This window comes from Rhincodon typus, chromosome 8 (assembly GCF_021869965.1).
Source record: "Rhincodon typus isolate 14 chromosome 8, sRhiTyp1.1, whole genome shotgun sequence".
Lineage (NCBI taxonomy): Eukaryota > Metazoa > Chordata > Chondrichthyes > Orectolobiformes > Rhincodontidae > Rhincodon > Rhincodon typus.
The window spans coordinates 28,903,771-28,929,745 of NC_063339.1; the positions used below are offsets into that span (position 1 = coordinate 28,903,771).

General features: G+C 39.0%; 1 protein-coding gene across 1 annotated transcript in view; it reads right to left on the reverse strand.

The window, feature by feature from the left end:
- LOC109923720 (spermatogenesis-associated protein 7 homolog) overlaps nucleotides 1-25,975 on the reverse strand; it is a 53,408-nt gene that overhangs the window by 9,219 nt on the left and 18,214 nt on the right. The window contains exons 2-9 of the mRNA XM_048600174.1: nucleotides 19,512-19,604; nucleotides 15,934-15,981; nucleotides 15,051-15,175; nucleotides 7,641-8,110; nucleotides 4,847-4,907; nucleotides 3,363-3,469; nucleotides 1,886-1,939; nucleotides 1,376-1,453 (exon numbers count right to left, since the gene is read on the reverse strand). Of these exons, the coding sequence (XP_048456131.1) occupies nucleotides 1,376-1,453; nucleotides 1,886-1,939; nucleotides 3,363-3,469; nucleotides 4,847-4,907; nucleotides 7,641-8,110; nucleotides 15,051-15,175; nucleotides 15,934-15,981; nucleotides 19,512-19,604 (1,036 nt within the window). The remainder of the gene's footprint in view (nucleotides 1-1,375; nucleotides 1,454-1,885; nucleotides 1,940-3,362; nucleotides 3,470-4,846; nucleotides 4,908-7,640; nucleotides 8,111-15,050; nucleotides 15,176-15,933; nucleotides 15,982-19,511; nucleotides 19,605-25,975) is intronic.

Here is a 25,975-nt window from a genome sequence, read left to right on the forward strand (position 1 = left end):
TTCAAGAGCAATTAGGCATAGGCAACAAATGTTGGCCCTGACAACTTTTCTTGAAATTTATTCACTTGTGGGACATGGGTGTCATTGGCTGGCCAGCGTTTATTGCCCATCTCCAGCTGCCCTTGAGAAGGCGGTGGTGATTTGCCTTCTTGAACCGTTGCAGTCCACCTATTTTAGGATGACCCACAATGCCCTTAGGGAGGGAATTCCAGGATTTTGACCCAGTGATAAAAAAACAATGAAAATATATTTCCAAGTCGGGATAGTGAGTGGTTTGGAGGGGAAATTGCAGGTGGTGTTCTCATGTACATGTGCCCTTGTCCTTCTAGATTGAAGTAGTTGTGGGTTTGGACAAAGCTGTCGAAGGATCTTTGGTGAATTTCTAAAGTCTTGTAGATAGTAGCAGCAGTGTGTACTGAGGTGGTGGAGAGTGGATCCTAATGGATGTGGTGCCAATCCAGTGGGCTGCTTTGTCTTAAATGGTATCAAGCTTCTTGACCATCAACATCCTGGGGGTTACCATTGACCAGAAACTCAACTGAACTTGCCACTTAAACACAATGGCTACAAGAGCAGGTACAAGCTAGGGATACTATGGTGAATAACTCATCTCCTGACTCCCCAAAGTCTGTACACCATCTACAAGGCATGTGTCAGGAGTGTGATAGAAATGTGTGCAGTTATGTGGATGAGTGCAGCTCCAGCAGCACTCAAGAAGCTTGACACCATCTATGACAAAGCAGCCAGTTTCATAAATACCACATCCACAAGCATTCATTCCCTAAATCACGACACAAAGAAGCAGCAGTGTGTACCATCTACAAGATGCACCACACAACTCACTTAGGCTCCCTAGTTAACACCTTCCAAATCCTTGCTTAGTACCATCTAGGAGTGCTAGCACAGCAGATAAATGGGAACTCCACTCACAAATTCCTCTTCAATTCATTCATCATTCTGATTGAAATACGTCACTGTTCCTTCAGCTTTGCTGGGTTAAAAACCTGGAACTCCTTCCCTAACAGCTACTGGAGTGCACCTGCATTGAGTAAACTGCAGTTTTCAAGAAGGTAGCTCACCTCAAGGGCAACTAGGGATGGGTGATAAAGGCTGGCCCAGCCAATGAAGCCCAAATTCCATGAATGAAATAAGAAACAGCAGCTTCAAATTAATTCATTTCATATGATGCATCTTATTTCTTTTATATGGAGATTAAATGGTGCATTTATATAAATGCAAATTTCTTCAAAATAATTTTCAACTTAGTTACACTATCAATTTGAAACTACCCAAATTCACCTTTAAAATTATTTGAACCTACAGTTCTTATTGTAAAGCGTGGACCTACAGGCTAGCTACCTGATGACAGATTTACCTGTTTGAAAATAATCCTCGAGCCAATATTTCACTGGTAATATCAGAGACGAACTCAAGATACTTCAATTCCTCTTCTCTGCAGGGAAATGCACATAGCAGTAAGTAACCTGTAAGCACAATCTGCTCTAGTGTTTGAGTCTTGGAAGACTGGAGGAATGAGTTAATTGCTTATCAGACAAACTTACAAGAATTTGTGTGGTTTCAAATTAAAGGGCTAGATACTAAGATCAGAGGTTATGATTTTTGGTACATTTTTCTCAGAATATTACCTATAAATTGTTAGCTTTGCAAGAAAATTGGCACAGCTTTATATTGGCAAAATGAACCACCCAAAGGAAAACAATATAATTAATGCAGCATACATAGTAAGGATGACAAATATAAAAGAAAAACAGAACTCTGACTATAACAGACAGAAACTTAGACGACTTCAAGAAGTCTGAGAGTTCCCAATTTGAATAACTTTGCCATTAATAACAGCCATAATGAAATAAAGCACAGTACTTACTCAGCCTTAACTTTCTGCATTATTGATGACTTGATTCTATTTGATGAAGATAACCTGAAAATAATTGGTTTGAATAGAAGATCATTTTTGTGGTTACAATGTAGACAATGGATATCAAAGTCAACCAGGCAACAAGCAAAATTACACTTTTCTTGAAATGTTTTGAGTTGTAGCTGCTTGTGAAATTTCTTCATTCTATCACCATCAGTTCTCATTTAACTCATGTTTATTTCAAAAACCCACTCTTACAAGGCTTAAAGTACTTAATATTCTGGACGTCTACTTTCACCTGCGTAGTACTATCCACCATTGTACTTTACTGGATTCCTAGAAACAATCCTTCTGACTATGCTGAATAGAAATGACATATTTATTTTCTATTTTGTTCTTGTGCATTCAATTATCAATGAAAATAGGTCAAATTCAAACACTGGTGTTTCATACACAATACTAAAAAATTCCTGCAACATTTGCCTTTGCATACATATAAATTAAAACAGTATAGTGACCACTACTTGGAAATACTACCAATTGCATCAGAAAACTGAAATTTGTTTTCATAATTATTGCTAGAGATTTATTTGCCATATAATTCAGGATTTGATCAAAAAACCATAAGTCCATAAATATAGGATCTGATGTAGGCTATTTAGTCCATTGAATTCAATGAGATTACGGCTGATCCAATAAACCACAACTCTATTTGACTGCCGATTCCCTATTGTACTGGAGTTGCATATTGATTAAAAATCAATCCATTGCAGCCTTGAATAAATCCAATCTTAACAGCCCTATGCGGTAATGACTCCCTGCTCTGAGAGAAAAATATTCTCCTCATCTCTGTCTGAAATGGGCAGTCCTTTACTTTGAGATTATGTTGTCTGGATCTAGACACTCCCTCAAGGGGAAACAACCTCTCTGTATTTAGGCTGTCAAGCTCCCCAAGAAACTCATATACTTCAATATGGTCTCCTCTCATGCTTCTAAACTCCAGTGAGTACAACTCCAACCTACTCAACCTCCCCTCCTTGCCTGGAATCAATCTAGTCAACCTTCTCTGGACTGCCTTCAATGCCAGTATATCTTTCCTTAGACAAGAGGACCAAAACTGTTTACAGCATTCCAGGTATGACCTGAATATAGTTTTATTAAGCTCTCATTATTTTTATACACCATTCTCTTTGAAACTAATACATAACCAATGACCCAAAATGCTGTTATGTGAACTCTAGGCAAAAGATCTACTTTCTGCAAATATCTGGTGAGTGACACTAATAATAACACTTATTTTGAAGACTAGGAAGTTACACAGAAAATTAAAAGAGAAATAGATAAATAAAGAGAAAAAGAAAGAGAACAAAAAAAGGCTAAGTATAATAGCCTAGCCATAACAAAACAGGGAAGAATCAGAAAAGTACAAGATACGTACAAGAACTTAGTATGCTACAGATACTTAGATTTTTATTTGTATACATACCTTTGTACACAGTAATCATAAGGGCGTTCAAAACTTTCTTGTGGCTCATTGCAATGGAAATTGAGAGATAAAACATCCCTGTCCTCTCGCTCATCATCAGAGCAAATCTATTCATTATAAACAGCCCATCAGAAAAAAAAAGTGATACATCTTATCGCTCTACTCAATACATGATATTTTAAATGTCACCTTACTATTCTTATTGGTCAGTACTCCATGAATTTACAACTAACATACATCAATATTACATACTAATTATTACAATTACAATTAATTATAACATAATAATTATATAATATAATAATTACAATTATTATAATAAAAAAATTAAAATTCACTCTGCAGATATTGGCAATACTTGGAAGGCCAACATTTTTGAAAATTCATCCTTAGTTACGCTTGAAAAAATGTTGAGCCTCCTTCTCCAGCTATCACAGTTCATGAGATGAAGATAATTCATCTACTAGGTACAGAAACCCAATGAGAATTAAGTAATGGCAATATATTTCCAAGTCAAGATGGTATTTGAGGGCACCTTCAGACTGATGGTGCTTTTGCCCTTATCCTTCAAGGTTATGGAGATTGCGGGCTTAGAAAGAGTTGAAGAAACCAAAGTGAGTTGCTGTAGTGTATTCTGTACATAGTTGTCACAACGACAATGGTGCCGATGGTGGAAGAAGTCTTTGGCTAAACTGATGGATGAGTTCCAAATCAATGTAACTACTTTGCCCTGGATAATGCCCAGTTTTTTGAGCATTGTTATGCCTGCACCCATCCAGGAAAGTGGATAATATTTCACCATGCTCCTGACTTTCTCTTGTAGGTGGTGATAAGGTTGATGGACATTAGGAGATGAACGATTTGTTGCAGAACTCTCAGTGGCTAGCATACTCTAGTAACTGCAAGATTTGATGGGAAATTCAGCAATATTAAACCACTGAATAGAAGAGATTGGGTAAACGTCATGTTGCAGCTGTGTAGGAACAGCTTGACTAAAGACATGAATAATTCTGGATTCTTCAGCAATAAAGCCAGGATGATCCAAGATGATGTTGGAACTCACACTTTTTATTATAACCTGTCTACTTAGCTGTTTTTTGGTAATACATGACATTCATCAAAATTGCCATCTGTGATGATAAAGGGACCACAGAGGTGACCATGAAGGATTATCCATCCTGAATTTATGTCTGAATGCGATCCTGAGTGCTTCAGCTTCAGCAACCACGTGTTATGTTCTACAACCAGGGGATATTCGTGGAAACTTACAGAACCTATAAACAGTAGTTTACATCACAATTTCTAAAGCTAAAATTTTCAAAAGGATATGGTTGTATGAAGAACAGTAATTTTATCACAGAATCTGAATTATATTTTGTGTAAGGAATATTCAATTTAATTGTATTTCATTACAGCAATGCAAAGATTAATCATTTAGCATAGTATTTAAGATTGCCTCCAGTAGAAGTGAATTATCATCTAACCTGTGAGGAAGTAAAGTGTGAACAATCCTTCTTGTTCTTCAGTAAAGGTGCATCTTCAGAGCTATAAATCATGAATATATCTTTATGAACTACAGTTTCAATTTAACTGCTTGAAGAACATAATGGCCTTTCAGTATTCTGTTTCCAAGAAAAGGGACAAAATGGTCCTTAATCTACACTTTAAAATATTCATAATTTCTACAATGTTATATATTTTCTAGAATGTACACAATAGTTTGACATAATGAATTAAAACTCTCCAGTTAATCTCTGGAATTAAGATCTTAAAATCATTGTCACTAACCAACATGTTCCAAACTGAAGCTATGTCTACAGACTTGTTTCAGATTACCTGTGGGCATAATCCTATATCTTAAATTCTCAAAGAATTCAAGATTGTTGCTGATTGGTAATTTCAGTAAAGTTCAACAAGAGTTTTTAGGCAGCAACTGAAGAGGGTTAGTTTGGTGAGATGGGTGACATGCTATTACCTTCCAAGGACGAGAAGATTCAGACCTAAAAGAGAACATGCATTCTGGGCTGCACAGCTGAGTTTGGTAAAAAAAAGTTCCAAAATAGGGAATGCATGAGTTGGTTGGTTGTTGACCAATTGCTGCTGGGGACTGTGTTTCAACTCTGGGCGGCATGGTGGCTCAGTGGTTAGCACTGCTGCCTCACAGAGCCAGGGTCCAAGGTACGATTCCACCTTTGGGCAACTGTCTGTGTGGAGTTTGCACATTCTCCCCGTGTCTGCATGGGTTTCCTCCCACAGTCCAAAGATGTGCAAGGTAGGTGGATTGACCATTCTAAACTGCCCGTAGTGTTCAGGGATGTGTAGATTAGGTGGGTTATGGGGGAATGGGTCTGGGTGGAATGCTCTGAGAGTTGGTGTGGACTTGTTGGGCCAAAGAGCCGGTTTCCACACTGTAGGGATTCCAGTAATTTTTGAAAATGTAAATTTCTAAACTAGTGCAGTAAAGTAAGAATGTATAGGCACAGAGATTGTGCTGATTTGTGAATGAGGGTGAAAAATTACTACTTTAATCTCCAGTTTATATAGTTAATTGCACAAGAACAAGGTTAAAGTGTGTTCAATCAAGTAAAGCTAACTAAAGTTAAAGTGAGTAACTCAAACCTTTAAGGTCAAGGCATGGCAAGACAGTTCGGCCAAGTGGAATGCTCATCCTGTGGCATTTGGGGAGTCCTGGTTACTTCTCATGATCAAGAATCACTGGCTGCACAAGCTTGAGCTTCAGGTTTCAAAACTCAAGCACCACCAGTGGGATGGGTCTTTACTGATGCCAGCGTGGGTTCTGAGAAAGGGTCACCAGAACGGAAATGTTAACTCTGATTTTTTTACTTCACAGATGCTGCCAGACCTGCTGAACTTTTCTAGCAACTTCTGTTTTTGTTCCTGATTTACAGCTTCTGCAGTTCTTTCAATTTTTATATTTTAGGGAAAGTTGGAATAAGCATACAAAGGAGAAAAAGAATATAAGGATATAATAATGTGGTTAGATGAAGAAGCGTGGAATGATCCTCGTCTGGAACACAAGCAAAGGCACGGATCTATTAGGTGATTTGACCTGCGTTGCAAATAATTTATAAAAGGAGTAATTAAAGCTGAAATATAATTCCAATCAAGCCAATACATAATTCACTTAAAATCAAAAAATTGTTCAGAACTAAAACCTGAGTAACTAGACATGCACAATATGATTCATAAATTCAGTTAGAACATCTCTAAAAGTTTTTCCACTAATCTGAATATAAAGTGATTGAGTACTGAATTTAAAGATTTTTGGAGTTAGTCAATCAAAGTATTGTTAAAAACAAAATTGACATGAATTTATGATATTTCTCTCAATTCTTCATGCTGTAAAATTGCATTTGAGTTTATACTGAAGGGTACCACTCTTCATGCATTCTGATGAGCAACCGTGGCCGGATTTTCCAAAGGCTACAGTCATTTCTGCAGGGTAGATGGGAGTTTTGCATAGGGCCCTTGTGGAAACCTGAGCATAGCAGGCTCCGATGGAGCTACCCAGGAAAATGATGTGTAGGTTAGGTGTGTTAACTAAGTGAAATGCAGGGTTACAGGGAAGGGGCGGGGGAATGGGTCTGGGTGGGATGCTGTTCGGAGGGTCAGTGTGGATTTGTTGGGCCGAATGGCCTATTTCCACACTGTAGGGATACTATGATTCTAAAAACTTGTCAAAGTGGCTGCCTGTGATGCTAACCTCTATATCATAGATTACTGTAATTGATTGCTGTGAAAAAGGGAGCTTCGCTCTGATTTTTTCCTCACAGACGCTGTCAGACCTGCTCAGCTTTTCCAGCAACTTCTGTTTTTGTTCCTGATTTACAGCATCCGCAGTTCTTTCAGTTTTTATGCAGGCAAATGAGATTAGTTCAGTTTGGGAAACCTGTTCGGCATGGACGAGTTGGACCAAAGGGTCTGTTTCATGCTGTATGACTCTATGAGACCTGACTAGAATTTCCAGTCAGAAATGTGTGACTCTTGTTTAGGAGTGGAGTGGCAAAATGCACATGATTGCCACTTATCGAAAATCCGATCCCATACCTCAATACAGAGCAGATTGCTTTTCGATTTTTATTTGTTCTATTTAAAGGTGAACTTTGGCTGAAAGTACTTCTCTCAAGAGGAGTTACTTCATGTATATTGGTATATTACAAATATAACGAAAATTTGGGCAGATAAAATCACTGATATTCTATGGAGAATTAATTCTGGAAACACAAGACAAAAATACATTCTAGCAATTCAAAGTACCTCGTGAAATCAGTCTGTGTTTCCTGCGTCATGCATTTCTTTTTTGAGAGTTTTTTCTTCTTCACAGGAGTATAATACCGGTAACGGGCCAAGGAAGACTGTGCTTCTTTCTTTAGAATGCGAGGTGTGAATTGTTGCCCACTTGTAAAACAATGGGCATGTTTCTCCAAAATATCACCACTATATGTCTTCTGGCGTGCATCCTGAAATGATTTGTAATGCTGGCTATTTGCAAAGCTAGATGATGAACTGTGGAAAGATCTATAACATTGCCTGGGAGACATAGAAATTCTGGAGCTCAGGTCTGAGTAGCACCGACTGAAGCTTTTCTGAGTTGTTTCATTACTAATATCAGCAGTGGAAGTCAACACTGAAAAATTCCCTTTGGGAGTGACAAAAGTTTGCTCAGGGGTCATGGAACCATTTGCTAGCTCTCTGGGATCCTCATTGTGTTCTAGTATGGAAGGATTCTGTTAACCAAAATGAAAATGCATATGTGAAAATGTTATTTTTAAAGCATTGGAACAAGTCATTGTACTAGAAACTATTTAAAGATTCATGATAAGGAGATTTTATACAATATAACTTCTCATATACAGTTTTCCCTTAGAAGATGTATAGCTTCAGGAGAGAGCACCTAAAATCCATCCATTCGAAATGGCAACATGCAAATATAAGTTTGTTGATGGAAGAGGATTGCAGGATAATGTTTTCAGATGCCTGCACCTCAAAAATGGCAAAGCAAATCAACCGAACAGTTATACTTGGGTAGTAATTACTTAAGTTACTCATTCATTAGGCACTAAAGCTTACATGAGACACTGATCATATTTAACTAGAGAGCACCGTGGGCATATAAAACTTAATGTCCACTGACATCGATTCAAAACCTTACAAAGAAAAAGCTTTAATCATGAAAGGAATATTTAGTTAATGCCAGATGATTTAAATCTTGTGCTTTCTCAACAGTTTTAAACTAAACAAGGTCAAAACTATGTACTATATGGTGATAAGAGGTGGAGACAACACTGATATCTGAAGTATTAAGAAAAATTTCAACTAAGATGTTTATCAAATTTTTTTAGCAGGTGTAAGGAACATGCATCAGCATCATAGTTAACTCAAACATAAGGAAGTAACAAAGAGGACTGACAAGGGCAGAGTGGTGGATGGGATCTATAGGGAACTTCAGTAAGGCGTTCGGCAGGGTTTCCTCATGGTAGACTGGTTAGCAAGGTTAGATCACATGGAATACAGGGAGAACTAGCCATTTGGATACAGAACTGGCTCAAAGGTAGAAGACAGAGGGTGGTAGTGGAGGGTTACTTTTCAGACTGGAGGCCTGTGACCCATGCGGTGCCACAAGGATCAGTACTGGGTCCACTGCTTTTTGCCATTTATACAAATGGTTCAGATGTGAACATAGGAGGTATGGTTAGTAAGCTTGCAGATGATACTAAAATTGGAGGTGCAGGAGACAGTGAAGAAGGGTACCTCAGAGTACAACGGAATCTTGATCAGATGGGCCAATGGGCCAAGGAGTGGCAAATGGAATTTAATTTAGATAAATGTGAAGTGCTGCATTTTGGAAAGGCAAATCAGGGCAGGACTTATACACTTAATGGTCAGGTCTTGGGGATTGTTTCTGAACAAAGAGACCTTGGAGTGCAAGTAGATGGGATAGTGAAGAAGGCGTTTGGTATTATTGCCTTTATTAGTTGGTGCATTGAGTATAGGAGTTGGGAGGTCATGTTGCAGCTGTACAGGACATTGGTTTGGCTACTTTAGGTGCATTCCTGGTCTCCCTCCTATAGGAAAGATATCGTGAAACTTGAAAGGGTTCAGAAAAGATTTACAAGGATGTTGCCAGTGTTGGAGGGCTTGAGCTATAGGGAGACGCTGGGGCTATTTTCCCTAGAGCGTTGAAGGCTGAGGGATGACCTTATAGAGGTTTATAAAAGCATGAGGGGCATGGATGGAGTAAATAGGCAAGGTCTTATCCATAGGGGGAGTCCAAAACTAGAGGGCATAGGTTTAGGGTAAGAGTGGAAGATTTAAAAAGGGACCTAAGGGCAACTTTTTCATGCAGAGCTTGTTGCATGTATGGAATGAGCTGGTACAATTACAACATTTAAAAGGCATCTGGATGGGTATATGAATAGGAAAAGTTTACAGGGATATGGGTCAAGTGCTGGCAAATGGGACGAGATTTATATAGGACATCTGGTCGGCATGGTTGAGTTGGATTGAAGGGTCTGTTTCTGTGCTGTATATCTCTATGACTCAATGACTCTATGATTGTGGTACACATTACTCTGGCAACAGTCATGGTCAATACTCCCTTATGTGATCACTGAGCTAGTACTAACATCTATTTCGGCACCAAGTAACTTCAAAGAGCACAGTTTTACCCAGTTACCTGATGTCCAGTCGTAAGTGCTCAAGACAAAATGCAATACCTTCAAAATAGGAGGATTAAAGATGTTTCTGATATTGAGTTTCTGATATTGATTTTAACATTTTCAATGCCTATAAGCAAATGACTTATTGCAGAAGTTGTGGGCAAGAAAGAAATAGAAACCACAAACTTTGTTTTAACTGACACCTTATCAACCTTATCAAGCACTCTTGATAAATTAGTAAAAATTATATACCTCAAGTACCATCAACTACCGTAATGTCCGAGTATTTATGCTCTAAATAAAGTATAACAGTGATGTGTATACCCCCTGCATTACCTTTCTATTACATTCTATGTGTTTTTACATTGATTTTAGGAGATGCGTTGATGTTTTTGATTAGATTTTTTGAGGGATTTTGATGTCTTGAAGCTTCGCTTGGTCAGGGTTTACTGCGGTTATGCATACCTCTTGATTAGAATATTTGATCAGCTGACACACTCCTGGTTCCATAGGAGTCTGTTAATAAAAAGATTGCTGTACTTTTATTTACCATATGTTACTGGAAATGCAACCGAGACACTGTTCCATAGAGAAACACATGAAAAGCTTTTGCTTGGGGAAATGAACTGCTGTCCAAATGGAGGTTAAAGACCTGCAGAGTAATCATAGTGGCCAGCAGTCCACTTTGAATTTTTTCTTTAAAGACAGACAATAGGGGTAGGTCTGGGCATCTCATGTGAACCGATATTCTCAGCAGTCAATTAATTGAAATCAAGGTACTACTCACAACTATTGGACAAAAACAGTGGAAAATAAGAGTAGGCAAATATGATCATGGCTCATCATCTAACACAGCACTCTGCTCCCACTCTCTCCCCATGTCTTTTGATCCCTTTGGCCCTAAGAGCCATATGTAACTCCTTCTTAAAAATGATTCAATATTTTGGCCTTAACTGTTTTCTGTAGCAGAGAATTCCATAGTCTCTCCACTCTGGGTGAAGAAATTTCTCATCTCAGTCTTAAATGGCCTTCCCTTTATCTTTACACCATGAGCACTGGTTCTGGACTCCCTAGTCATTGGGAACATCCCTTCTTTGCTTACCTCATGGAGTCAGAGTTTTACAGTACATAAACAGACCCTTCGGTCCAACTCGTCTGCGCTGACCAAATATCCTAAATTAAATTAGTCTCATTTGCCAGCATTTGGCCCATATCCCTTCAAAATATTGAATCATTTTTAAGAAGGAGTTACATATGGCTCTTAGGGCCAAAGGGATCAAAAAACATGGGGAGAGAGTGGGAGCAGAGTGCTGTGTTAGATGATGAGCCATGATCATATTTGCCTACTCTTATTTTCCACTGTTTTTGTCCAATAGTTGTGAGTAGTACCTTGATATACACATATACACATCCTGATGCCTTACAAATGTACCAGCCTTCACCACTTCCTCAGGCAGCTCATTCCATACACACACCACCCTCTGCATGGAAAAGTTACCCCTTAGGCCCCTTTATTATCTTTCCTCTCTCGCCTTAAACCTTTTCCCTCTAGTTTTGGCCCTCCCCTACCCTGGAAAAAAGACTTTGGCCATTCACCCTATCCATGCCCCTCATGATTTTATAAATCTCTTTAAGGTCACCCCTCAGTCCCTGGCACTCCAGGGAAAATAGCCCCAACCTATTCAGCCTCTGACTGTGGCTCAAACTCCCCAACCCTGGCAAAACTTTCCTGCACTCTTTTGCATTTAACAACAGAATTTTATAGGAATCAATGAGATTACCCTGTTATTCTTTTAAACTCAACTGAATATAGTTGTAACTGATCCTGACTCTCTTCATATATCGGTTCTGCCACCTCAGGATGTCTGGTATACCTTTGTTGTGCTACGTCCATAGCCAGAAGATCCTTCCTTTGATAAGGAGACTAAATCTGCACAAATACTCCAACTATGGTGTCACCATGGCAATGCACAATTGCACCAAGACATCCCTGCTCCTGTACTTGAATCATCTCATTATGAAAGCCAACATATTGTTTGCCTCTTCACCACCTGCTGCATCTGCATGCTTACTTTCAGTGACTGGCGTACAAGGACACCCAGGTCTTGTTGCACCTCCCCTTTTCCCAATCTATTACCATTCAGATAATCTGTCTTCCTGTTTTTCTACCAACGTGGACAACTTCACATTTATCCACATTATACTTGATCTGACATGCATTTGCCCACTTACTCCAATTATCCAAATCACTTGGAACCTTCTCTGTATCCTCCTCACAGTACACCCTCGCACCCAGCTTTGTGTCGTATGCAAACCTGGTGAAATTACTTAGGCCAGCCATTGAGGGTTGTAACCAAATGGACGATGGTGTTCATACATTGAGGTTTTTGAACTCAACGTTCAGTCCTTAAGGCTGTAAATTGCTTCAGCGGAAAATGAGGTGCTGTTTCTCCAGCTTGCAATGTGCTTCACTGTGATGTTAGTATGGGGGCAAGATGGTGGATTGAAATGGCAAACAACTGAAAGGTCAGGGTTATTTTTATTGACAGAGAGCAGGTGCTCTATAAAGCTGCCACCCTGTCTAAATTTTGTCTCACCATACAGAAAAGACCACATAATGAACAGCAAATATAGTAGACTAGATTGAAATAAGTACAAGTTAATCACCTGGAAGGCGTGGTTAGGGCCTTGGACAGTGAAAATAGAGGACAAGTGTTACACTTTCCATGATTGCCATACAAAAGTGAAGAAGTGTTAGGAGTGACAGCGGAGTGGACCAAGATGTCATGGAAAGAACAGATGTTACAGAATATTAACAAATGGGGTAGATGAGTTTGGTGTTGGCATCCTGCTTGAGAATAAATAGCAAGGTTTTTGCAGGAAGACAATGACCTTTTGTCTTCCTAATAGTGAGCAAATTGGAGGTCTTCCAAGTTGGATGCTGTACCAACTTTCTTGCAATGAAAGAGGATCAAAAGTGGTGGTGCAGCAGATCTGAATCCTATCAAGATGAATGCACAGAACTGGTGTGAGGATGGGAAGAATGCAATTACATTTTAAATGAAACAAAATTTCAGATCTGCTGGATGATGCTGGAAGAGGTGCAGAAGGGTTGGAGCATTTTAGTTATGAAGAGAGTCTGGATAGGGTCAGATTGTTTTCTTTAGAACAGAGAAGGCAGGGGGTGGGACCTGACTGAGACATATAAGATTATGACAGGCGTGGACAGGCTGGATAGGAAGCAGCTTTTCCCTTTAGTTTAAGGGTCAAAAACAAAGGGACATAATTTTAATGTGGAAGGCAGGAGGTTTGGAGGGGATTTGAGGAAACTTTCTTCTACCCAGAGGATGGTGGGAATTTTCAATACCTGGGAAGGTGGTAGAAGCAGGAATCCTCACACCTTTAAGAAGTACATGGATGAGCATTTGAAATGTCATAACATTCAAGGTGTTGGGCCAAGTGCTGAAAAGTAGGATTAGTGAAGATACGTCTGCGCAGACTTGGTAAGCTGATGGGCTGTGCTGCATGAATCTATGAATCTACGACAGTGTATATCACTGCTAATCAGAATTAGTTTATAAGTTACCTCAATGGAACACTTCTGTTTAACTTGAGCAGTTTATGACTGTGTTCAAGATTGTGGAACACACTCACTGTAAGTACCAGTTAATTTCAAGACAGGAAGTTGATATTCTTTCTATAGTTGGGTAAAGGAGCTGATTAGGAAAAGGCCTTGTGTAACAAAAATATTGAGTGAAGTAGTAAATAAAATTATATAAGTGTTAACAATTGGGAAGATCATGAAAGATTTTCAAACCGTAGTATAGGATGTCACAGGATTCTGCCATGTTAAATTAATAAATGCAATTCATTCTGCTGAACTTCCCCTGGAGTTATGGCAAGACGCTGGCTTAATGGTCAAGTATATTTGACACCCAATTGGTTTAGTTCAGGAACTCTGCTGAAAAGTGAAGTACATCGCCCAAGAAAGAAAACTTACTAAATGTGGCAAGGTACCTTCTCCTGAAAGGAAAAATAATTATCATTGCTAATTGTAATTCCATTCACAGCTTCATAACTTTCATCACAATATATCACTTCTTCAACCAGCAAAAATCTTGCAGACTATCTGAACTGACTGTTAAACAACAATTTTTGTCCCAGAATAGAGTTTTAAAAATCACATTCATTGCAAAGAAGTACTATTCGGTACTTAGAAATATGATCAAAAGCAGGAAATTTCTGCAGGATGTTAAAAAAATTTGTCCTCAGGCGCAGGCACTTGCCAGCACGTCCTGTATTTGTTGCCAATTCTGAACTACCTTTGAGAATGTGTTGATGAAGTGGTTTCTTCAAGTACGATAGTCCATGGAAAATGTTGATTTATATGCAGAAGCTAGGGTGGGGGGGGAGGGAGTAAGGAGGAAATGATAGGTGGAGATAGAGCCCAAAGAGAGAGAAGAGCAGTTAGGCAGACAAAAAAGTAGATAGTGATCTGGCTAGGAGGGTGAATAACTAATAATCGGGACTGTTAGTGGCTAACAATGGATGGCGTGTAATAGTGGACTATGTGATATCAAGGCCTGGTTGTGGGGGTTGAGGTAAGGACATGGGAGAGCTTAGGCCCTAAAGTTATTGAACTTGATATTGAGTCCAGAAGGCTGCAGGGTCCCCAGGTGCATTCTCCCAGTTCCTCCGTTTCCGTCGCATTTGTTCCGATGATGCCAACTTCAACAAGGAAGCCTCTGAAATGTCAGAATTGCCGAACTTGCAGAGATTGAAGAGGTATGGTGGGATGAAGATTTTGGACAACAGCACCACAGGCTATTTTTAATTTTACAAAATCTGTCTTCTAACTTCTAATTATATAATGCAAACAGATTTTGGTGAGCTCAAGATGTGTCAGTAATTGACTAAAGACTTTAAGTTCTATAGTGATGTCTAATGAACTGTAAGTAAAATGTTATAACTCTGAAGATATGTTCACATTTATCAAAAGTAAACATACCTGGATAGATTCTGTTACAGTTAACCTTCCACTGCTACCAGAGCTAGACCAAGATTCTGATCTTGTAGGGATGACTCCTTTTTTGTATTTAGTTTGTAGATTGTGCTTCTTCAGTTGGTCTTTGTCTTAAGAACAAAAGAAGCAATTTAAAATTAGATTAATGCTTTACTATATTTTCATGTTTGCTTCAAGATGTGAATTTAGAATAAAATATGAAGCACTAAGTCTGCCAAATTATGCTTCAACCTGGCTTTTTCATCTCATAGAGAGACCACTTTCATTTATTGGTCTTAGCTGTCACTGTGGCAGTGTTGGTATGGCATCATATTTGCACTAGTAAACAGAATTAGTATGTGCAGCCAAAATAAACAGGATTTATTGGATATTCTGATTTCTTTTGAAATTCAAGGTCTATATTTGATGGCATGCACAAAAGGCAATTCCTACACAAGTGAATTTGACAACAATTTCAGAAGAAATTTAAGCATTGCTGAGCAGGTAATTTTGTCAGAGCAAGTGATCCAGGGATAGAAATTGGTCTTGGGCAGTGGTGCAAATAAACAGTATTGTATTGGCTCAACACCTTTACATGTATTTTCTTAAATTAATTCTATTAATTGCAATATAACTGAATATCTGATGCATATAGTGGGCAGATGGTTCACTACCATTTAGTTTGCATTATAACCAAAATCAAGTTTCAACACAATCTTGTTTAATTTGTTGCCATAAACTGCAACAGCTTAACTTCTGCATATTCCAATTCCTAGAAAAAAGTAGCCTAACATCGCTATTTTCCTTAAAATATTCAAACATTTCTAGTTACCATAGATCCTATGTTACATGCTTTCCTGACTTTCCTTACAACAAATGAATTACTTACATTTTACGCTTAACAGCATGCTTTTTGGAACAGAACAATCCACTGTAGCTGAAAGGATAAGTAGTACAATTAACTTTTAAAAGAGATTGAATACACTTTCAGTAGCAACATCTTAGAATTATATAGAACTACCAAAAAAGGCCATTTGCACAACTATTGTATGTTGCCATTTAGGTTTTAATTACATAAGCCTCCTTATTTAATCCATGTGGCAGGTTCTTTTATCCCACATGCATTCATCTGCTTGCATGTTTCTACAGCAGAGATGTCTGATTTGCTGAGTATTTCCAACATTCTTGTTTTTTTTATTTCATATTTCCAGTATCAACAATATTTACTTTGAATTCGTGTTTAATTAGTGTTTTTCACAGATGCTGCCAGATCTGCTGAGTTCCTCCAGCAATTTATGTTTTTGTTTCTTTTAATTCACTGTCACTTCCTTTCTGGGAATGTCCTCTTTAAAGAAGTTCTGCTGTTCTTGTATATCGTTTCAACAAAGCTCAGCAGAAGCTCAAGGGGCATCACTTTATCTCTTGATTAAGTACTTCATACCTTCCTAGATTGAATAATTTCAGAACCTGCATCTCTAAGCATTACCAGTCCACAGAAAAGTTATCAAAATGCAACATGTATTAATTATGTTTAATTGCATAAAGATGGACAACATTAACAGGTGGTTCATTTGTGTAACTATAAATAGGAACGGACTGAAACTGTAGCTGTTGGGTGAAGAGGTGGCTGGTTATCCCGTTTGTCTCTGTGAATAAATGCTCAGAAAAACATGTAAAGGTTAGGCTCCAGTTCTATCCTTCACTTGACATTCTGGCGTGTAACAACATTAACTTTGTTTATTTATTCACTGATTTCTATCATTTTCTCTTTATATTTCAGTTTTCCTACCAGATAGGAGTTCAAGCACGTCATCTGCCATAAAAAAATGCGTGCTTGCAAGTATTCGCTCATACCAGCAGGACTTTAGGACATAATTTGGACTCACTTAATTGCCAATAAAACCTCCTTCCAAATGTAATTGACAGGATGGTTGGAAAAAATTCTCCTGTCATAACAATTAATCTAGATTATAACTTTCAGCTTTGAGACTGCATTTTTGCCTCTGAGTGAGAAGGTACACGTAAAGACGTCTATGGAAAGCAGGTCTCCAAATCTGAATTCTGGGTTGGAGTCAGCTGAGACAATTTCTCCAATAGGTGTGGATGGGTGCATTTCTACTGCATGAATTTGAGAGTCAATAAACCTTCGACTGTATAACTAACCATCCTATTGGCTAACATAAAGATAATTACGCATGGATGAAATATTCATAAAAATACAGAAGAAAGGTGCAGGTGTAGGCTATTTGACCCCTTGAACCTGGTCCACCATTCAATATGATGGCAGCTGATCAACAAGCTGAAAACCCTAATCCCACCTCCCCTCATATCCCTTGATCCCCTAAGCCACAACAGCTATATTTACCTCCCTCTTGAAAACACATAAGTTTTCAGCATCAACCACTTTCCGTGATAGCGAATTCCACAGGTTCACTATTCTCTGGTTGAATAATTTTCTCCTCACCTCAGTCCTAAAAGGTTTAATCCATATCCTTAAACTATAACCCCTGGCTCTGGGCTTCCCCACCACCGGGAACATCCTTCCTACATCTAACTGTCCAGTCCTATTAGAATTTTATAGGTTTCTATGAGATTCCTCTCTCATTCTTCTAAACTCCAGTGAATACAATCTTAACTGACTCAACTTCTCGAACTTCAATCCTGTCATCCCAGGAATCAAATTGCTCAACCTTCGCTGCACTGCCTATATAGCAAAAACATTCTTTCTCAGATACAGAAACCAAAGTGCAGAGAAAATTCCAGGAGTGGCCTCACCAATGTCCAGTATAATTGCAGCAAGATATCCCTGCTCCTGTACTCAAATCCTCTTGCTACAAAGGCCAACATATAGCATTCCTTTACTGCCTGCTGCACGAGGACACCCAGGTCTTGTGAAACATAACCCTCTCTCAATTTAAACTTAAACAGCCATTCAAATAATAATCCACCATCTTATTTGTGCTATCAAAATGGATAACCTCATGTTTATCCACATTATACTGCATCTGCCATGCATTTGCCCACTCACTGAGCCCAACCAATCACACTGCAACATCTCTGCATCCTCCTCACAGTTCAGCCTTCCAACCAGCTTTGTGTCTCCTGCAAATTTTGAGACATTGCATTTAGCTCCTTCATTTAATTAATTAAGATATATTGTGAGTAGCTGAAATCCTAGTACCAATCCCTGCAGTACCCCACTACTCACTGCCTGCCATTCAGAAAAAGACCCATTTATTTCTATTCTTTGTTTCCTGTCTGCTAACCAATTTTCTATCCATCTCAATACACTACTACAATCCCATGCACTTTAACTATACACATTACTCTCTTATGCGGGACTTTGTTGAAAGCCTTCTGAAAGTTCAAATAAACCACATCCATTGGTTCCTCATGATCAACTCTATTTGTTGCATCCTTGAAGAATTCCGATAGATTATTCAAGCATAATTTCCCTTTTGTAAATCCATGCTAACTGTGACTAATTCTACCACTGTATCCTAAGCGTCTGCTATAAAATCCTTGATAATGGATTCTAGTACCTTCTATCAACACCAGACTCACTGGTCTATAATTCCATGTTTTTTCTCTATCTACCTTTTTAAATGGTGGGATTACATTAGCTACCCTCCATTCTGTAGGAACTGTTCTAAAGTCTAAAGAATCTTGGAAGATGACCACCAATGCATTCACTACTTCTAGGGTCACTTCCTTAAGTATTATGGGATGTAGATTATCAGGCTCTGGGGATTTATCAACCAATTAATTTCTTCAAAACCACTTCACTGTTAATACAGATTTGCTTCAGTTCCTCTCTCTCACTACACTCTCTGTTTCTCATCATTTCTGGTACATTATTTATGTCCTCATTTGTGAAGACTGAAGTGAAGTCAGAATTCAAGTTCATCAGCCATTGCTTTGTTCCCTATTCCTGTTTCTGACTGTAAGGAATCTACATTAGTTTTCACTAATATTTTTCTCTTTATATACCTACAGAAACATTTACAGTCAGTTCTTACGTTCCCCACAAGCTAACTATCAAACCTTATTTTCCCCTTCTTTATCAATCCCTTGATCCTTCTTTGCTGACTTGTACAATTTTCCCAATCCTCAGGTCTATTGTATTTTTCTTGCCGATTTGTCTGCCTCTTTTTTTGCATCTAACACTACCTTTAACTTCCCTTGTAAGCCATGGTTTGGCCATTTTGCATGTTGTGGCCTATCAAACTGTTAATCACCCTTTGAATCCCTACTTCATTGCAAGGAGACCAAAACAACAATTGTGAGTGTATTGCCCATTTCTCACAACAATGAGAAAATTACCTAGTTCATTTTGCACAAACTATATTCTCCAGTGTGCTAAATACCTGCAAAATTAGCTAAGAGAGTAATTATATTATAGGAATTCTGAGGAATTGAAATTCTTAACAGCCATACAGACATACAACACAGTACAATACATGTTACCTTTGGCAGAGAGGATTCTATTGTAATGGGAAGTCATATGACTCTGGATTAGGTATGGGTCCATCAAATTCCTGGAATGACCTGCACTGTAAGCTGTAAGGACAAAGGTTGAATGCATTACATACAAAAACAAATAAGGGATGCTTTCAACATGATGAATGACTATAAGGACATTAGAGGCATCGACGATCAACATATCATTAAATATGAAATTTACATGAGGGTTCACGAAGAAGACTTTAGCAGTTTTTCCATCCTAATTACTTTCTCAATAATAATTGTATTTATATAGTAGCTTTAATGTAGTAGAATGTCCAATGGCATTTCACAAGAGCAATATCAAATAATATTTCTCAATGGTGATATTAAGGCAGATTAGCTGTCACACAGGATACAATGTGTAGGGGTCGGTCGTTCAAATCAGGGTATCATAAAAAATATCAACTGTGGTCCAGGAAAGGAAGTTAGGTGATCACTAGTTTACTGAGAATACAGGTTAACAAGGGAGAATCAATAGAAAATTTGTTTGGCAAATTAGGCGAATGGAGGGAAGTGCCTGAGGCAGCTGAGCTTATGGTGTCAATCTTGGTGACAAAGAAGTCCTTTATTAGTTAGGGTTGATGACAGAAGAGGTAAGGCAAAAGAGATTTATTAAGATAGTTTATAGTGGAAAAGAGAAATTATAGCAGAGGACAGCAGGATCTAATAATTCTTTGCTTTGTCCAGCAGATGGCTAACTTAACAAAACTTCCTAGGCACTTCACAAAGGTATCAAGAACAAATTATAGCACTCAACAATGTAAGACAACATTAGAGGAGATGTCCAAAGTCTTGGTCAAAGAGGTAGATAATAATGTACATCTTAAAGAAAGAAAAAAATAGTCAGGCAAAGAGATTTAAAGATGAGAGTTCCAGATCTTAGAGCCTAGGGAGCTGAAAGAATAGTTGTCAATGGTACAGTAATTAAAACTGAGATGCTTTAGAGGCCAAACGTAGAGTGTTACTATGTGTTAGAGGCGTTTGTAATTTTTTTAACATGAGAAAGGGCTGGAGGTGTGGTGCTTCGGATGCAAAAAAGGCTGAGAACTCTCACATTAGATGCAGTAAAACATTACACAATCATTTTAAAAAAAGCACATAATGGGCCCATTTGGTCCATAGTGTCTATGCTGGCTCTAAGCAAACTATTCGGTTAGTCCCATGCTTTTGCTCTTTCTTGTAGCCCTGTTGTTATTTCTACATCAAGTATTTATGTAATTCCCTTCAGAAAATTATTCAATCTGCCTCCATCACCCTAACAGTCAGTCAATTCCAGATGTTCTATAAGAAAAGAAAGGTTTCCTTACGTCTCTTCTGGTTCCTTTCCTAATCATCTGAAATATGGGTCCACTGATGACTAGCCCTTCAGCGAATGGAAACAATTTTTAAAAAATTCTCTATCAAAACCTTCAGATTTTTAGTACTTCAATCGAATCTCCCCTTAACCTTCTCGACTCTAAGGAGAAAACTCTACTCCAGTCCTTACCTAGTCTGTCATTCATCCATCCACTGGTAACAATCATTCTCTAGTAAGTTTTCTCTTATCCCTTGGAATCCTATCCAAAATATGCAAAGGAGATTTTTTTAAAAATGAAAAGCTCATTTTCCTGAACATCTTTCACAACTTCAGGATGTCCAAAAGCAGTTTACAGCCAATGAAGTATGTTTGAATTGTAGTTACTATTGTAAGACAGAATACTTCAGCTATTGCCTGACAAGATATTCATATTTGCACTCGCTTGACATTGTAAATTAACTGGCAAGAGAGAAAAGGGTAGAGGAAATACAACTACATCAAGTTAAGTTTACAACATAATTCAGGTGTTCTTTCTAAGAATTCCACTTTTTAGCACCCATTAGCTCTGCAAATGTTATTTTGTCTCCAAGTTGATGTACCTGGCTTCCAGCATCTTGCTTCTGAGCAGAGGATGTTACAAAATCAGAATGTGCACTCTTTGAAATGCAAGCCATGTTGCCCTCCATTATGCTGAGAACAAAGTGCGAGTACAGATGGCATTCACCAAAAGTATACAGAATAACCAGGTCATGACTTGAAACCAGAACTGCAATTCTGGACCTGTGAAAGTTAATGCCAATGCTTAAAAAAATGTGTTCGGCAGCTCATTGGCTGATGTATTATTGTAGAAATATTTGGTGTTTCCAAAAGATTTTTAAAATTCCTTGTCTACAGGGAGGAGTCATGGAGTATGAATTGAAGGATTTGTCCTGATTTCAAAGATTATATAAACATTACCTGCTTCCAGACATGAGTGTAATGGAATATACTTCCCCTGTACTACAGGGCAAATAAGCAGGGATGGCACAAAGTAGGACAAGCTGCTAGGAGGAGGAAGAGCTAAAAGAGGAAGAAGAGCTGGAAGGAAAAAATGAAGAACAATTGAAAGAGAAAGAGGAGCTGGAAGAAGAAAAGGCAGAAGAGCTACAAGAAGAAACAAAGTTGACTCTCAGCATGAGACCATATCCATCCAAGATTTCCAAGGAGCAATTCTCCTCCTGGAATCTCAGCAAAAAAATATTGTATTAAACATCTCTGCTTGAGGGGACCTCACAGAAATACATCATCTGCTGCAACCATAAAGCAGGCTGAGAACAGCATTGCTAGTTGCTGTGATGATGATAATGGCTATAATGGTTTATGCATCTGACTCCTTCCAGGCTTCATTAGGTGACAAGTCCAACATCTCCCAGTTGTTATTCTAAATTGTACAAGATATGTCACAAAGGATCGTAGCCTAAAAAGGCTGAATATGTTTCATTCTTACTTGCCAGAAATAAGGTGGTAAAGTAAGCTGTGGCTTTACAAGAATTGCAGGCTTCTACATAGTACAGTGCCACTGACTGCAAGCATCTTGTTTTGGAGACGCCATATGTCAACTTTGAGGTCACTAGTGAATCTAGGCTATTATTTGACTCATGATCGCAATGTGAAACCCATATATACATTGGCAGCATGCATGTATATATGCATACATTCAAAAGCCATGTGGATAGGAAGGGACTCCTTCAACATGCAGCTGATACGTATCATATTGTGCAGCTCAGTGTTCAATATCTTGGCAGCTATCATGCTTCTTTCATTCGACAGACTGCTATGACATCTGCTTTTGAACTACAACAACAATCAAGAGAATGGTTTTGATGGACACAGCTTTCCTTTGGGATATGGCTCATGACTCCAGTGTGCAAATTTATGCACAGGTTGGCAAAATGCATGCACATATATTAAAGCCATGCTGCCACTCACAATGTGACACAGCAAAACCTATCACGGAAATGCTCAGACAGTACACCAGGCATTTGGATTGCTGTGGAGGAGCCCTGCAGTACCAGGAAAAGCAGGTATCAAGAGCTCAAATAACAAGTAACAAACTTGCTACCATGAGGGTCCAGTCCTTGTGAGGAGGAGAAATAGAGGTAAAGGTGGTGGCAGCCAACACAGCTCCTTTTTGACCAGGCTGTCTGTGATTGACTCATTCACTCCAATACTTAACTCCAATTTCTCATTCAACAACAGACTACATCTTACCTTCCCTCTGTATCAGGGCATTCTTTTGCCACAATAATAATAAAAGCCAGCAGAAAAACACTTCAAATCAAACATATTAAGTCAAACTATGCTTACAAACATGAAATAATCATTCTTGTTTCCCAATTTGTATGTTTCTTTCTGTAGTTACCTTATGCAGTGCCGCCGTTATGGTTGCAAAATAGATGGACCTGAAGATTTCTGGCTTTCAGTGTGAGAGACAGCAGATGGCCTTGCAGGATCATCTGATGCAGCCCTGACCCTAGAAATCTCAGCTTTGAACTGCACCATCTCAGCATGGGCAAAATCAGTCTGTACTACAGATGGCAGGCAATAGCAATGGCACTGGTGGATGGGCAGTAATGGGAGATAAAGCTTATCTAAGGAGAGAAGACATTAGGTTAATCCTCCACAGTCACTGTCATTCCCACAAGCAGTGCATCAATCATAACAAGTTGGAGAATAGATTATTGAACTGTTGTGGCATGCTGCAAACACCTTTATAATTATTTCCGTAGCTGCAATGGTAACAAGTTTGAAGTTTGTGTAGCAGCAAACTCAGTTGGCATGAAAACATTGTGGCCTTCCAAGATAAGATGAGCTTGCATGACAGCAGCGCAGAGCACACATGAGGGAAACTGAATTCACACTGCAACAACCTAACACTGTCTTCACTCACACCAAGTTCTACTCACCCATCACTCCTGTGTTCTCTGATTTACATTGGCTCCCAGGCAAACATGTCTTGATTTTAAAATTCTCATGCTTGTTTTCAAATCCTTCCCTATTTTTTAGTCATCTCTTACAGCTCCAAAACATCTGTGCTCATCTAATTGTGGCCTTTTGAAAACTCTGATTTTAATTTGTTCTCCACAGCCTTCAACTGTCAGGGCCCTAAACACTGGAACCTCATCTCTAAATGTCCATCTTTCCTTCCTTCAAGACGCTTCTCAGAGCATACCTCTTTGATTGAGAATTTTGGTCATCCACCCTGATAACATCTTATGTGGATCAGTGTCAAAATCTGTTTTATAATACACCTGTAAAGGCACTTTGGATGTCTCTCTGTCCCTCAAACTGAAGGTTACGATATTAATCATCTGGGGTGTTTAGTACGGTTTCAGTGGGTGTGTACATAACTGCTAAGGCTGATCTGCGCCCGGAAGGTTCCACTACAACCATGACAGGATACGATAGATGTTGAGTTGCTCAACTGGGACCTTCTCTCCTTGCATTTTCTGTGTCTCTGACAAACACTTACTTTCAAAGGAAGCTGTACTGTTTGTAACGTGGTTACGTCCAGTGTAATGATCGTGGTTGAACTTCTTCCATAACTCAAAGTCAACATCAAAATTCCTAAGTAAAGCTTTTGGACAGTCCCATTATGGTTCCTTTAATCACCATAACAGGGGCGGAAAGGTGGCGCAGTGGTTAGCACTACTGGCTCAGTACCAAGGACCTGAGCTCAATTCCAGCCTCAGACAACTGTCTGTGTGGAGTTAGCATGTTCTGCCTGGGTCTGCGTGGGTTTCCTCTGGGTGCTCTGGTTTCCTCCCATAGTCCAAAGACACACAAGTTAGTTGGATTGGCCATGCTAAATCGTCCATAGTGTCCAGGGATGTGTAGGTTAGGTGGATTAGCCATGGGAAATGCAGGGTTACAGGGATAAGGTAGGGGGATGAGTCTGGGTGGCTCCTCAGAGAATTAGTGTACACTTGCTGGGCCAAATGGCCTGTTTCCACACTGTAGGGATTCTATGATCAGTACACCAGAGACTCAGGCTCTCCATAGAAAATTCATATTGGTAAGCAAGCATCAGACATTCTAGCTACATGACCAGCCCAACTAGGTCGTGACTGTCTCAGTATGGTGTGGATAGATTAGAAAAATTAATACATTAATATCAATGAATCAGTACAATTTGTTGCTGCAGTGGAAGCCAAGACATCGGATATCAGGCACTGTGTAATCATTGGGTTCACAAGTCTGCTAATGGAATTGACCACCACTTCCACCTTCCACCTTATATGCACACCCTGTGCCCAGCTGGTTCCAGATTCTTCCATGATACGGAACAACAAATGCAAGTTTTCTGTTAGGTTTTCCAATGCAGCAAGCATTTCATTGTGCAAACTGATTAGGCTTCTTCTTTCGGCAGTCCCATTGAACTTGCCATCCTAGTCCTCTGCAGCAAAACCCATGAACTTGCACTACCCTTGTCCATTGCCCTGACAACACAGTACTCGTGCTTCGTCCAGAACCCTGCCTGATATCTTGTAAAATTCATAGATGTCAATATCTCAGCTGGTGACTGAAAGTGAGTGACAAGTGTTTCTTTTTCATGGCTATCCTTCTGTTCTTCCACCACTGGGTATCTGAAAACAAAAAGGCACAAAGGAAGGAGAGAACGTAACAGGTGCATGCTTATACTATCTATGCTTTGTAAATGGGAATAAAGTGAAAGATGATAAGTGAGAGATGAATGTGAGCAGGTTTAAGTATTAAGGACACCATAATCTTTAAATATATGCTTGACAGTACAATGATGATTCTAGCCCTGCCACAGCTTCAACCATAGCTGCTATAATTGTCCACAACTTCCTTTGTCAGATTAAGGACATTAAGGATCTGCCAACGGTCAGGTGCTGATGCCTGTGGTCATGTGTCATCTTGCCTTGCAAAAAAGCAGGTAGTGGCCCAATGTGTTTGGGTGATGTGGTTGTCATGGTTGACTAGCAAACAGTGAGTGCAAGCTGAAAGATGTGAGCATGAGTCTTGCAGAAGACTAAGTGTATGAGGATGAAGTAAGGTTATGTTAGGTATGAGTTGTGATTAGTACAGTTTATTTATTGGTGAAAGATGGATGTGGTGCATCGAG